Raw genomic sequence first — 15,638 nt, 5'->3', positions numbered from 1 at the left:
TAAGAAATAATATCGTTCCTAGGACCAAATAATTTACAACTCAACCGTCCATCGTAGGCCTACTTAGCTACACTGACTGCCGAGAGTTATAAACAGGCTCGAAACTTCGGTATTTAGAGTTTAGATAAGGAGGAAGGATGGGTTCTAAGAACTGCCTAATCACTTCAAAAGCGTTTTTGATTGTTGTGAGTGGCAGCAAGGGATGGTTATTATTAGAAAAGGTTGGGAAACCCATATTCTTTCGGAAATAATTACCGTACTCCTATTTATGAAAGAAGCTCTGCACTACGATGGCCTAAGTTTGAAATAACCCTCTGTAATACAAAGGGCACTAGGAAAGTTTTGCAACACGCAAAACAGTTGGCTGGACACCCCTGTTAATGCGAGGGATGAAAAGAGGGGTGAAACCCGGTCTAGAAAACAGCAAGGCGCGACCTTCACACCAATTGTTACCAAACAGTGGGATTGAAAGCAAGTTAAGATGTCAGTGTGGTCTAAAGGTGAATATCGTGCAATTATCCGCTGGGGAAAGACTGTCCAGATCCGACAACAATTTTCCGCTGGTACAAAGAGTTCCAGAGGGGAAATTTTGGGGTTGAAGACGATCCTCGTTCTGGGCGACCGTCTGAATCAGTGACTGAGGAAAACATTGAAGCTGTGAGGAAAATGTTGTAGCAAGAGAGGCGGTTGACATATCGGCAGGTAGAAGAGACCCTCCACATCCCTGCACCAGCTATTTATTCAATTCTACACGACCATCTCCATGTTAGAAAGGTGTGTTCCCTTTCGGTGCCCCATTCACTTTCAGAGGAACAAACGGCAAATCTAATGAATGGTGCCGAAAAATGTTAAAACAGTTTGAAAATGGGACTTCGCGTAACGTCAACAGCATCGTTGCAGGTGACGAAACTTGGCTTTATTATTACGATGTCCCAACAAAATCCCAGAACAAGGTGTGGCTGTTTGAAGATGAGGGTACTCCTATGACTGTGCGAAAGTCAAGGTCAGTGAAGAAAAGGATGATTGCAGTATTCTTCACTAAACGGGGCATCCTGACTCGGGGTGTGCTAGAAATACAAAGGACAGTTACCGCGAAGTGGTACAGTGAAACTTGTCAGCCTCAGGTCATCCAGGCTCTCAAGCAGCTCCATGCAATTTCACAGCTCAACACTTGGCTCTTGCATCATGACAATGCTCCAGCACATCGTGTTAATGTAACAATGAATTTTCTTGCCAGATCAGGGTTGGCTGTGCTTGATCACCCTCCATACAGTCCTGATCTTGCCCCATGTGACTTCGCACTCTTCCAAGAAGTGAAGATGAAGCTGAAAGGGCGGCGTTTTGCTTCCGACGAGGAGCTTGTGGCAGCATGGGATCAAGAGTGTGAAAATGTAACCGAAGAAAAGTGGCAGAGTTGGTTCAATGACTGGTTTCGACGTATGGAGAAGTGTATTGAGTGTGGTGGAAATTATTTTGAAAAAATCTAAAGCGTTCACTCACATTGCAAAACTTTCCTAGTGCCCTTTGTACAATAATACTGTGTTGTGTGCTGTAGCTTTATCAACATGTAAAATCACTCTTCAGCTACTGAAGTAAGAAACAGTCCTAGACCTCCCGCCCCGCGGGGTCTGCGTGATCCTTATTGCCACCACTGTTTACAAGGGAAATCGAGGAGAGACAACGAGTATCTGTCGCCCTGGTGGCAGATTCCCTATCAATTGTTTACCTAACTTTTTCTTAAACGTTTTCAAAGAACTTGGAAATTTATCAAACCTTTTCCATGTAAATGATTCCAATCCCTTCTCCGTCCGTACTATATAAAATCGTGTAACGGTCTAAGATAAACGAGGACCTATGGCAAAATAAAACTAAACCAAACATTGATCATTACTTGACCTGTATCACAAACAAATGTCTTAAAAATCAAAAAGTACAGGTAGAAGAACGCTTTTAATAAACACTGAAGTCTAACCAGAAATTTCTTCACATTCTCGGTTATCTATTACAGGCAACAGAAAATATATATATAACTTCACTCGAAGTTCAACTGGATATGTTAGTCACTATTAACAGAGAAGGAAGGACAATGTGGTAGGATTTAGAACTAATAGAGAATTAAGCTTCAGACCCATTATATTTGGTGCTTCCTCTCCCGATTCCCAAAATAAAACATGAATCATCGTATTAGAATACTACCTCGACACTACAGGAATTTAGAGAAAGTCATCAAACTAAATATCCCTAGTCGACTATGTTGATACAGCAAAGGTATTTAGGAAAAGAATATTTCTTTCTAAATGAACCAGATTAAAAGAAAAATATTACATTAATATTTGTAAAATAATATGGGACTGAACTCACCACCAGTTCCGGTGCAAAGTGTCCTTCTGGTTGACCTTGCAGAGCAAAAACCAGACCATATCCGAGGAGAGCTGAGGTAAAAGAAATCAGACAATTAATAATAATAATAATAATACTAATACTAATACTGATAATAATAATAATAATAATAATAATAATAATAATAATAATAATAATAATAATAGTAAACATGAAGATTCATTACAGGACAGTTATTTTACCGGAAGCATGATATGCCTCAGAAACCACATCTCTAGTAGGCCACTCTAAAATACAATTGATGAAATTGGAAAGCATATGGTCCCACTTATTGCACATGGATTAAAAGAAAAACTCAAGACAAGAGTTAAATTTACGTAGGAGAGCTTTGAAATTACCGGGGGAGTTGGCTGTGCGGTTAGGGACGCGCAGCTTTGACCTTGCATCCGGGAGATAGTGAGTTCGAGCCCCACTGTCGGCAGCCCTGAAGATGGTTTTCCGTGGTTTCCCATTTTCACACCGGGCAAATGCTGGGACTGTACCTTAAGGCCACGGCCGATTCCTTCCCATTCCATAATCACTCAGTAATATTCCACCGCCTTGCTTAAGAAGGTCTGAAGCTCTTCTAAAACTGTGGAAGAAGACCAGCCTGGACTCCAACCTCCCCGTTCACCAGGATATTACTCAACCTGCCCCTCCACGACTTAAGTCTAGATTTCCACCCTGGCGCACTGCACTTACACTGGAAGAATCTGGGTTCTCCATCACGAACGCCTGGTTACACCATTGGCAGCAGTCTTCTGTTCCCAATCAACATCTTGTGTCTCTACCTCATGTTCAACCTCCCGGATTCCATCTACCCAGACGTCAATGGAGGACTCTAAACAGGATAAGAGTCAATCAAGGAAGATGCGGCTATACTATTTATAAATGGGGCTGGCAGAAGTCTTCTGGGTGTGATTGTGGAGCTACCTCACAGACCATCCACCACGTAATTGCCGAGTGCCCACAGAGAGCATTTCAAGGTTCTTTGGAGGACATTCATAATGCAACTGAGGAGGCCTTAAAATGGATCAATGGACTTGATTTGGAACTATAGGCTTCTGCTTGTATATATTGTGTATACATTGTATACTTATTTATATAATCTATCTGTGCACATCATACGATAAATAATAAATAAATAATCTGTAGAATGGACAATAATAGAATGGCTAAAAAAATATTAACTGCGGTACGTATAATCAATTCAAAGAAGGTGAAAATCAACGAATTTAAGCAGGATTTACAAGAAATAAATGCTACAAACGATACCATGAAAAATCGTAAAGTCTTTGGAATTCTGGTTCTAAATCACAGATCCGTGAAAAAAGCTTAAACAAAGACAAAATAATGGAAAACAGTGGATAGAAGAACGGAAAAAACACCAAAGCGAATTCATGAAGAGATTTTGGGAGGAGAAGGAGAAGGAGAAGCCGTTAGACCAAGCTTACTAGTAAAAACGTGCTCTTTAAATTGGACATAACGAAGAAAGAAGAAGAGGAGATCACATTTACTTCAAGCAATGGGCACCTTGCAGAAGACCGAGAAACTAAAAAATTTGGCTTGAATTCTACCTCCAAACGTCGACAAGAAACCTGCGAGGAAGAAGGCTCTGCTTCAAGGCATACAAATTCAGTCTTCTCTTCAACAAATACAAACATTATCATATAATAGTCACAGCAGAAAACTTAGCGAGAATGAGAATTTCGGAGATAGATAATAAATACCTAAGAATTCTAAGGCCTATGAAAGTTTCCGGAGATGGGTTCAGATTCCACCTCAGGGAGTCTACGAAAAGTTTTGAAGGTAATCAGTAAGCATGAGGAAGGTGATGGTGGTGGTGGTGATTATTGTTTTAAAAGGAAATACAACTAGGCAACCATCCTCTATTACAACAGTAATCAGAGGGAAAATGGGAAGGGATCCAACACTTTGAAAAATGAAGATATCGACCAAAGTAAGACAACGGCCACGAAGGGCGTGAAAATGAAAGACTCCCTAGCCGCCGCAAACCTAACAGCGTCGGGGTCGGAAAAGAACAAGCGTTGACCAAGAGAGGTCGGATAGAATAGATGAAAGTGAGAAGCCTGGCACAAGTACGCCGAAGCAATGCCAGGGCTCAGCTAAGGTCCCCGTGGTCGCCAACCCACGCTCCAAAGTTCAGAGCCCCTGGAACCCATTTTAGTCGCCTCTTACGACAGGCAGGGGATACCGTGAGTGTTATTCTAGCGCCACCACCCGCAGGGGGTGAAGTAGGCAAGGAGGCCCTCCATTACAATGACATCTCCCCAATCGGGACTTCTCATGAGAAATGTATGGCGACCTCCCCGACGTGTTTCTCTGGTAACGCGAAGAGCTGTGCAATTTAATAAAATCTTACTCATAACGTGTAGGGCCTAAATTACTTCACCTAGAATTCAGTACACAATGCAAAATTCCGCACCGCAGCGCGGGTAAATCAGCTAGTATCTTGTGATTTCCTGGAGAAACTCCTCAAGATGTCCTCATTGGTGACTTGGTCACGCCAAGTTTTGCGTAAACAACGTAGGTGGAACATTAAAGAGACAGAAAGAAGAAAAATAAAACTTGTAGGTCACCTGCTGATGCACCTAACATGCTGGTAACGAGAAGCGAAAGAAGACCAAGAAAATCCATTCTTCAAAGATGTGACGAACATGATGAAGAACAGGAACTACAAGGAAGTGAAGAGAGTGGAAGAGGAGAGAAGAGACAAAACACGATAAGTACAGAGATGAGAAATAGCAGTCCTTTGTATCGACCATAACCTCACAAAATCATGTTGCATTTCAGTCATTTTAAAATTGCGTTGCACCTAGCACTTTTAGGTTAAGGTAAGATCATTCGTGAAGTGATCAATATTCACCTACGGCATACTTAATGTAATATAGATTGACATCATTTTGATATTTAAATGTGTAGTTCTTATCGCCTATAGTTCATCCTGAAATTTTAATTAAGATAAACTTTCATATAAAAGGTGTATCAAAGTCAAACCACGAGTGGAAAGTCCAACCGGTTGGCATTTGCTCATGGTAAACACAAAAAACAGCCTATTCATATACTGACAGGTAAATTCACTTAAAAATATTCCAACTACACTTAAGAAGAATATTTGACCATTAAAATATTAAGACAGAATTACTTCTCACCACATAAAACATAAATACGTCTCCAATCCATTAAAAAAACATTTTACATACATCCATTAAAAAAAACATTTTTCGGACATTATAAACTACCCTTCAAATGTACATTGCGCACGTTAAATCCTGCGCAAGGCAATCGCCATCATAAATGACAATATCCTCGCTTTTATTGTTATCCGAACCGTCCATATGCGCGGTCAGAGTTGCCAGTGACGTCCATAGATACTCCTGGTGAACCGAAGAATATTAAGCCCATTGCATCTGAAGCAGATGTCGTACGGCGACGTCCATTGATACTCCTGGTGAACCGACGAATATTAAGCCCAATAGTACTGGCCATGATAGACCAAAAATGGAATGGACGAAACCAGGTTTTTCGAAGAACAATCACAAGTCTATACGTCCACGGGTTTGGGAGTCACACTACAAACTAGAGGTAATGTTTTCTCTACCCACATCAATGACAGGACAAATGCAGCAATCAGAGCCATCACGACGTACAGAATTTGAACAAGTTGTCCCTCAGAACAGCTCTGAAATGATTTGACCTCAAAGTTCACCCGCGATCACCTATGGTTTAGAAATTGTATGGCCACATCTAAAAATGAAGCAGTTCAAGCAACTAGAAAAAGTGAAAGATACTTTTCTGAAAAAGGCACTATGTGTCTCGAAGTATACGCCTTCAAGGCTCGTGTATGAGTTATCTCGTGAACCTTTCTCCGTAGAGGATCTCCGTTATTACCTACGGCTACCAGCTACACCAACATATCTACAGTTCATAGAGACATTAAGAGCAAAGAAGAGACATATGGAGCGAATTTTACTTTACGGACGCAATGATTTACAAAGACTGGCAAGGAGGAGGATATGAGCTCAGACACTTCATTACACGCTTTGCAATACATGGATTTCATTATAAGTTGTGTAAAACTAAGAAATTCCATCAACCAGACACGGACTGTGTATGTGAAAGTTATCATGTTATGATTTGTACTTGTCGGCACGAATCGCTAACAGCCTGCTGCAAAGATGACTAATGTTGTGTTATTAATGTAAATGTATTTTGGCCATTAATAAAATATATGTCCACGGTTTCCATCATAAATTGTGCACGAAATCATTTTTAAATGACCCACGCGATGACTGCACATGTAAACTATGCATCGAAGTGTGTGAGCGATATCACTTTACCATTTGTGCAAAGAGATTCAAGGCTCTAAATGCGTATTGCAAGGAATAATGTATTTTGTACCAATTTTTATCATTGTATATTCCTCAGGTAGTAGTGATTTTTGTTTTAAGAGGAAGTACAACTAGGCAACCATCCTCTATCTAACACTAATCAGAGGGGAAATTTGGAAGGGATCCGACACTTCGAAAACTGAAGATATCGGCCAAAGAAAGACAAGGGCCACGAAGGGCGTGAAAATGAGACTCCCTAGCCCTCGCAAACCTAACAGCGTCGGGGTCGGAGAAGACCGAGAAAGGTCGGATAGGATAGATGAAAGTGAGGAGCCTGGCACAAGTAAGTGGAAGCAATGCCAGGACTCAGTTGAGGGCCCCGTGGTCGCCAACCCACGCTCCAAAGTTAAGAGCCCCTGAGGCCCCTTTTAGTCGCCTCTTACGACAGGCAGGGGATACCGTGGGTGTTATTCTACCGCCCCCACCCACTGGGGGTATATTCCTCATTGTACTAATTTTATGCACGTGTGTTCTTAATAACTGGACCTAAAGTGCATATCTTACGGCAAACGGAAATGAAGTCAGTATTTCCTTGTTTGTCAGATGAAGGTAATTTCATGTTTTAGATGAAAATGTTATAAACATAGTCCTTTAGATTTTCAGCTTTGTCCGAAATGTATTCTTCAGATCCTTCTACTTCTTGAAGGTCCGGAGCTACCTGGTGTGTTTGTGGAAGTCTCGGTCTACCCAAAGATATTTTCCCCCGTTTCGAAAAATGTGGTCAACTCATCTGAAATGTCGGCTTCAAAATATATCAGTTATCTGATTTATTTATTACATAAGCTTTTTAATCTCACAGTTACGAGGAATCCTCAACACAATGCACCGAGAAATGTCCAAAGAATTGTTTATAAAAGAACGTCGCCCGCTAAAAGGGGTTTCTCGCTACGATCGCTAGCCCAGCGAATTTTCCAAGACAGATCGGCCTCTGTCAAAGTTTATGACGGGAAACAAAGGACTGCGAACTCTGTCAGAAACTTCAAATAACACTTTAAATTGGCCACGGCCGACTTAACGCAAAAAGACCTCGACGATGTTGCGAGATGGACAGAAGGTAATTAATTATATGATGATAAACGGGGTTAAGTCAGATTCTGAGTTTCACTAATAGAAAAAGTCTTCTCAGTTTTAATTACCGTGCTATGTTTGTGGGATGAACGTTCCTTATGGGGATCACTCTAAGTACGTAGGTGTTGATGTAAAGATCTGCATTGGGGTAAACACATAAATGGCATTGTAAATAATGGATACAGATCTCTGCACATGGTTATGAGGGTATTTAAGGATTGTAGTAAGAATATAGAGGAGAGGGCATATAGGTCTCTGGTAAGACCACAAGTACAGTATGGTTCCAATGTATTGGACCCTCACCTGGATTACTTGATTCAAGAACTGGAAAAAATCCAAAGAAAAGCAGCTCGATTTGTTCCGGGTTATTTCCGACAAAAGAGTAGCGTTACAAAAATGTTGCAAAGTTTGGGCTGGGAAGACTTGGGAGAAAGGAGACGAGCCGTTCGACTAAGTGGTATGTTCCGAGCTGTCAGAGGAGGGATGGTGTGGAATGACACCAGTAGACGAATAAGTTTGAATGGTGTCTTTAAAAGTAGGGAAGATCACAATATGAAGATAAAGTTGAAATTCAAAAGGACAAATTGGGGTGAATATTCGTTTATAGGAAGGGGAGCTAGGGATTGGAATAACTTACCAAGGGAGATGTTCAATAAATTTCCAATTTCTTTGCAATCATTTAAGGAAAGGCTAGGAAAACGACAGGTAGGGAATCTACCACCTGGACGACTGCCCTAAATGCAGATCAATAGTGATTGATTGAGAGATTGAGGGAGTTCTATTCTACGGTGGCTATGACTTCTGTTGAGCAGACACAGTCAAGATTTGCACCGAGACACACTATAACACGTGTTGAAGTGCATGAATTTCACCACAGAATTTATAATAACAAAAGTTTATGAACCGTCTCCAGAATGTATATGTGAATGGTGTGATCAATTTTGCGACAGATACCACGCATTCACTCACTACTCACTTACCTGGTTACTTTAATAGTGTCTTTCTTTCCATATACAGTATATGGCCGTTGGCTGTTATAAATAATTAAACCGAAAGGTCAACAAATCCAACAAGTTATTGGATATCAGATCAGTTAAACCCAGATTTCGAAATGAACACCCGTAGAGAAATGACAAGATTAGCGTTGAAGAAAATGTAGGCTTTACTGTGTGATAACGCCTTAAATTTAAAATTGAGACAATTGCAATTTGCATACTACTTGTGTTCAATTTTTATCTTCACGTTCCTTCAAGGAATAATTTATTTTACCGAACGAGTCGGCCGTGCAGTAAGGGATGCGCAGATGTGAGCTTGCATTCTAGATATAAGTGGGTCGGCATCCCTGAAGATCGTTTTCCGTGGTTTCCCATTTCCACACCAGGCAAATGCTGGGACTATAAAGGCCACGGACGTTTCTTTCGAAATCCTAGGCATTTCTTATCCCATTGCCTTCATAAGACCTATTTGTTTCGGTGCGACGTAAAGCCAATTATTAACATATATATGATGTCCAAAACAAAAAAATGCTGCGATTAGACGCGGACTCACGTCGACCAGATTCGCAGACAAGTGCGGTGACCATTCGGCCACCACTCCGTTTGCCTTCAAGTATGTAAATATGCGTTGCATTGGAATCGGGGATTCATAATTTTTTCGGAAATTATTATGTTGCGAGTCTGACATGTTTAATTAAATGTGTTCGCCTTTAAGGCTGATGGCATACGGAGCGGTGTCGGCGCATGTTTCTATTGTATCAGATGGGATGAAACAGACACAGCGGTGCTCGCCGACAGGCGGTAGATTTGCCGACTCGGCCTGTCGTTTGCTGGCGGTACAGCGAGCGTTTTGACAAGTAAGGTGCGCAGCGAGGGATCCAGCCGGCCGTGGTTTTGAAGACTTTGTGCGCGCTCTAGCGCTATAGATTGAATACGTGGGTAATCCCAAAAATAAGATCTCCTATTGTTTTATAAATACAGAACTCTGTTCGTGTGGCTGTTGGTCACATTATTGTGAAGAATATTTCCTGCAGCCGCATATAAACATGCGCACGCCGCGCTGAGGCACTCAGTCTTGGCTTGGCAGCCGTTGAGAATGGCGCTCCCGTTGAATGCCCCCTGTGGGTGGGGGCGGTAGAGTAACACCCACGGTATCCCCTGCCTGTCGTAAGAGGCGACTAAAAGGGGCCTCAGGGGCTCTGAACTTTGGAGCGTGGGTTGGCGACCGCGGGGCCCTTAACTGAGTCCTGGCATTTCTTCCACTTACTTGTGCCAGGCTCCTCACTTTTATCTATCCTATCCGACCTACCTTGGTCAACTCTTGTTCTTTTCCGACCCCGACGCTATTAGGTTTGCGAGGGCTAGGGAGTCTTTCATTTTCACGCCCTTCGTGGCCCTTGTCTTCCTTTGGCCGATATCTTCATTTTTCGAAGTGCCGGACCCCTTCCATTTTTCCTTCTGTTTAGTGTTATATAGAGGATGGTTGCCCAGTTGTACTTCCTCTTAAAACAATAATCACCACCACCATCCCGTTGAATGTTACCGCCAAGTGCATGGATGTCGAAAATGTTCGTAAGTGGTGTAGAGAGTTTGCAGCCGGTCGGACTGAAAATCACGACGAACAAAGGAGCGGGAGACCGTCAATTTCCGTCGGGACAGTCGTGAAGGTTGAGCAAATAATGCTTGAAGATCGGCGGATCACCCTGGATGATCTCTGCACTTTGGTTCCTGAGGTTTCCCCGAAGCGCCGCTCGCAGAATGTTAGCGGAAAGGTTGAAATACCGGAAAGTATGCGCAAGATGGGTGCCAGTACCAGCGACGAGGTGAAAGATGAGGTTCACAACTTCCTGAACAGCATTGCGGCGAGCTGGTATGACATGGGCACACAAAAACTGTCACAGCGTCTACAAAAACGCATCGACCGAAAATAATTATTATTTCGAAAAATATTTAAATGTTGAAGCTGTAAAATAATGTAAACCATTGTAAAAATAAACAGGTCTATGTATTTATAAAAAAGGAGACCTTATTTTTGGAATTACCTTCGTACATATATTCAGCTGAATTCACGCGGCATCATTAGTAAGTATCAGTTTATACATTATTAAGTTGCTCCTCGCTATGTCAGTTTTGGCGCAGTACGGCAGCCATATTTTTTTCTGTATTGTGGTCTGATAATTGAAGTTTGTGTTGCCTCATCTAACGTCGCGCTCGCTCGTGTGTTTTGTCACAGTCGGCCAAAACCGCTCCGTGTGTCATCAGCCTTAGTGTTCCATCTCCCCACCTGGTCCGAAGCGGATCCTGCGTCATGGCATTTCACCTCAATTTTTTTCGAAAACGAAAGCGTATTGACCAAACCCTTCTACACGAGTTATTGTTGAGTGTCCCCCAACAGCTACAACGAAGCTCGTTGAAATCGGTTGGACGCAGCGTCTGGCCTCTCCTTGTGGATTTCCTTGCTACCTTTCTCATACTCACCGTCATTTCCTGTCGCGCCAGTGAATGGACGGATACTTTAGCGACTATCTATATTTAGGAATTTACTGTATATAAAGTAGGGAATGTGACACAAAGTGTTCCTTACTTTACGCTGGCAGCAAGGGAATCGGCATCGAAATACAACCCTTAATTGCGTCATTGAAATAAGTGCTGCTGTATTTTATTTTTATTTTTACCTAATATGAAAACCTTGAAATTTTACGTCTCTGTTTCTGGCCCACCGCAATGTTCCAAACAGGAATGGTACCACTGCACTGGGTTACCTGGCAAAGTATACTTGGGGACTAAACACAACGGCCTAGGTTCCTGGAAGAGAGCTGGAAGCCAGCTGTCAATCACATCCTGCGCCCTGCTGAGTTAACGAGTTCTAAGTGATCCTTGTTTGGTGTGGATAGGTTGCCAAACCACTTTATTCAGTCTTTACGTTTCTTCGCGTCGAGTTCAGTGGACGATTTGGCAAGTCTGGCTACAGTAGACGTAGTAAATGCAATAAGCCGGCAATAGACACAGAGATGCCGCTAGAGTGCAGTGGTGTGAGGCGAGGCGTCAATGTTCGTCCCCATGTATAAGTGCAATGTGTTGTTGTTAAACCTCGGATCAAGCAACACGGCAGCACTAAATGCATTCCACGGTATTATTTTATTTACAAAACGATAGATTAACATCGAAATTCTATCTTTAGGTGTCAACGTAGGGTTTAGGCGTGTACCAAGCCATATACGCGGTCTTGGCAACCTTCCTCTTGAGAGTGGTGATGTCCCTCTCGAATGGATCGTCGAAAATATATTGGTAGTCACGAGCGGGCCGGAAGTAATTGAACTCACTCAGGTTGAATTTCTCCAATAGTCTGTATTTCTTCTCTCTGACGCAGTGGAGACAAAGGAACTCCCTCAGTTCTCTGTGGTAGTAATCTTGGTTGATGATTACCTTTCCACAAGTCTCACACGTTGGAGGTCCTTCTGTACCGGACACGATGTCCACTCCTGGTAATACCGGTGCGTAACCTCCAAAACTGTGCAGCCGCGGTAATCTTCGACAAGAAGGGACTCTGGGCTCCAGGACGAGCTGCTGACGGATGGTCACTTTAGGTGGTTTTACTGGTAACGAATTGAACGGAACAACGCAAGGCTTAGGCGGCTTGGGCTGCTCCTCTATATAGCGACGACCACGGTCTTCCACCTTCTTTGATTTGAAACGTGGCGCTTTGTATCCAAGAGGCCCTCTTTTATTCGATCTAGCAAGTTCACCTGAAAGACAGTGAGCATGTTACATATGAGAATTACGGCGACACTCTGGAGATAACTATATTCACGAAACTTTGTGGGTATGTCACCGATATAAAAGTATAGATATCAGGAACAATTCTTTCATATACAATTAGTAGATTTTCCAAAATAACTTTTTGTTTTCGAAATTTTAATTCCATTTTTTCATGAAATTGAATTAACATGTTAATATGAATTCGTAATTAGGTAGATAATACTTCTTTTAAAAAGTACTACGTATCGATTTTTATGTACATAATTTATATAAGGAGATATATAGTACTAAAACTCGTGTAATTCTTAAGTTCTAAAATTTTGGATTTTAAAAATCCCCATTAGTTGAAAACATTTTGCAATCAAAAATTCCATACGCAGGTTTCTTAATATAGCTGTGATACGTATACCATACAAATTTTGTTATATTAGGCAGAATATTATGGGAGAAAATGGGATTTAAATTTAAAATTTCAATTGGCAAAAAAAAGCATTATTACAGTGATAAATTGTTTGAATTCAGCGGAATAACTTCGTGACAAGAAAAAAAGAAACTAAATCCTTTTAATTTTAGCCATAAAAAACGTTTCACAAAAATGACCAAAATATCAATTTTAAGTCTGTTAGGTCGTCAGTCCAATATCCTTAAAAAACCACCTCCAGAGGTTATGCACTTCTAAGAAAATCGCAAAGCCGATGGTGACACCAAACTGAGGCATACTACGGTAGATGAGGTGGTGGTGATTATTGTTTTAAGAGGAAGTACAACTAGGCAACTATCCTCTATATAACACTAATCAGAGAGAAAATATGGAAGGGGTCTGACACTTCGGAAAATGAAGGTATCGACCAAAGAACGACAAGGGCCACGAAGGGCGTGAAAATGAAAGACTCCCTAGGCCTCGCAAACCTAATAGCGTCGGGGTTGGAAAAGAACAAGAGTTGACCAAGGGAGGTCGGATAGGATAGATGAAAGTGAGGAGCCTGGCACAAGTAAGTGGAAGCAATGTCAGGACTCAGCTGAGGGCCCCGTGGTCGCCAACCCACGCTCCAAAGTTCAGAGCCCCTGGGGCTACGGTAGATGACGAGTGAGGTAGTTTGTAATCGTTTTCCTAACTGGGCCAGAAAGGGCTACTGCAGCACGAACGCTCCCATGAGTTTCATCATCATCATCATGAATTCCTTCCAGCGAGCAGGATGGGATCTTGAACGATGTGTATCCATTTACTACGGTGTTAGTATGCTGCTTCTCTCTGTGGTGCTGCTGGTGGTGGTGGTGATTATTGTTTTAAGAGGAAGTACCACTAGGTAACCTTCCTCCATATAATACTAACCAGAGAGAAAAAATGGAAGGGGTTCGACACTTCGAAAAATGAAGGTATCGACGAAAGACTCCCTAGCCCTCGGAAACCTAACAGCGTCGGGGTTGGAAACGAATAAGAGTTGACCAAGGGGGGTCTGATAGGTTGGATGAAAGTGAGGAACCTGGAAGCAATGCCAGGACTCAACTAAGGGCCCCGTGGTCGTCAGCCCACGCTCCGAAGTTGAGAGCCCTCGGGGCCCCCTTTAGTCGCCTCTTACGACAGGGAGGAGATACAGAGGGTGTTATTCTACTGCCCGCACCCACAGGGGTTCGGTAGAGGTGGGATCCTTTGTTGAGCCCGAGAGAAAAACCAACCCTGGTGGGTAAACGGAGAATGAAGTCTTGCTTTCGTAATGTGTAGTCAAATACTATGTCCTTTTTTTTCTTTACAACCTGCTGTGCGTCGCAACGACACAGATAGGTCTGTTGACAGTGGGGTTCGAACCCACTATCTCCGGAACGCAAGCTGATAGCTATGTGACCCAACCGTACAGCCACTTGCTCGGTAAATGGCTTTGTTTTGTATAATTACACCGCATTTCCATGTAATTGTAACACATGTCTAATTGTTCCTTTGGTGAACGCGGTCTTGGTGAGAGTGCTGATGTCCCTTTCGGATGGATCGTCGAAAATACGAGATATTGGCTGTCACCACTATTATTACCAGAGTTCCGTTAGTAAACTGTCAGCTGCCGCTACTGCATCCATTACCACGCGGAGAGAATTAGGCACCGTAGTGGAAATTAAAAGCTCGTATTACCTGGCGAGTTGGCCGTGCGGTTTGGGGCGCGCGGCTGTGAGCTTGCATCCAGAAGATAGTGGGTTCGAATCCCACTGTCGGCAGCCCTGAAGATAGTTTTCCGTGGTTTCCTTTTTTCACACCAGGCAAATGCTGGGGCTATAACCTACCTTAATTAAGGCCACGGCCGCTTCCTTCCAACTCCTAGCCCTTTCCTATCCCATCGTCGCCATTAGACCTATGTGTCGGTACGACGTAAAACCACTAGCAAAAAACAAAACATTGCAAAGAGCTTAACACACTAATATTTGCAGATGATGTTCTAATCTGGGGAGAAAACGAAGCAGAAGTACAGCAGAAACTAAACCGTACCTAGCTCGATAGCTGCAGTCGCTTAAGTGCGACCAGTATCCAGTATTCGGGAGATAGTAGGTTCGAACCCCACTGTCGGCAGCCCTGAAGATGATTTTCCGTGGTTTCCCATTTTCACACCAGGCAAATGCTGGGGCTGTACCTTAAGGCCACGGCCGCTTCCTTCCCACTCCTAGCCCTCCCCTGTCCCATCATCGCCATATCTGAGTCGGTGCGACGTAAAGCAACTAGCAAAAAAAAAAAAAAAAAAAACTATATCGTTAGAATGGAAAGTGGACTAACATCAACATCAATAAAACAAGAACTTCTGAAATGACTAGGTCTATCAACAGGAAAGACACAGATTCAAACATTTTCATAGAGGAAACTCTGCTACAGTCTGTTTCTAACTTCAAATACCTTGGAAGTATAATTTCAAAAGATAACACAATAAACCAAGAAATGCTTAATAGGACTCAGAAAGCTTTTCAGTTTTATTTTCAAGTGAGAAATCTACTGTGGGGTGACAGAATACCCCCAGAAAACAAAACTGACCATATTTCATATCTACCT

General features: G+C 42.4%; 1 protein-coding gene across 3 annotated transcripts in view; it reads right to left on the bottom strand.

Annotated features, from left to right (window-relative positions):
• Positions 1 to 15,638, bottom strand: part of LOC136884941 (zinc finger protein OZF) — a 150,854-nt gene that overhangs the window by 9,156 nt on the left and 126,060 nt on the right. Inside the window, exons 1-2 of one of the 3 annotated variants that reach the window (XM_067157275.2) lie at positions 3,082 to 3,136; positions 2,362 to 2,432 (exon numbers count right to left, since the gene is read on the bottom strand). Coding sequence is in view for 1 of the 3 variants with exons in the window: in XM_067157271.2 (XP_067013372.1) it covers positions 3,105 to 3,220 (116 nt within the window). In the remaining 2 variants the exon portion in view is untranslated. Of the gene's footprint in view, positions 1 to 2,361; positions 2,433 to 3,081; positions 3,221 to 15,638 lie in introns of those variants that run through there. The other 2 variants (XM_067157274.2, XM_067157271.2) reach the window with 2 other exon arrangements.

This window comes from Anabrus simplex, chromosome 13, assembly GCF_040414725.1.
Source record: "Anabrus simplex isolate iqAnaSimp1 chromosome 13, ASM4041472v1, whole genome shotgun sequence".
NCBI lineage: Eukaryota > Metazoa > Arthropoda > Insecta > Orthoptera > Tettigoniidae > Anabrus > Anabrus simplex.
The sequence above is the reverse complement of the archived record's forward strand: the minus strand, read 5'-3'. Positions and strand labels throughout refer to the sequence as shown.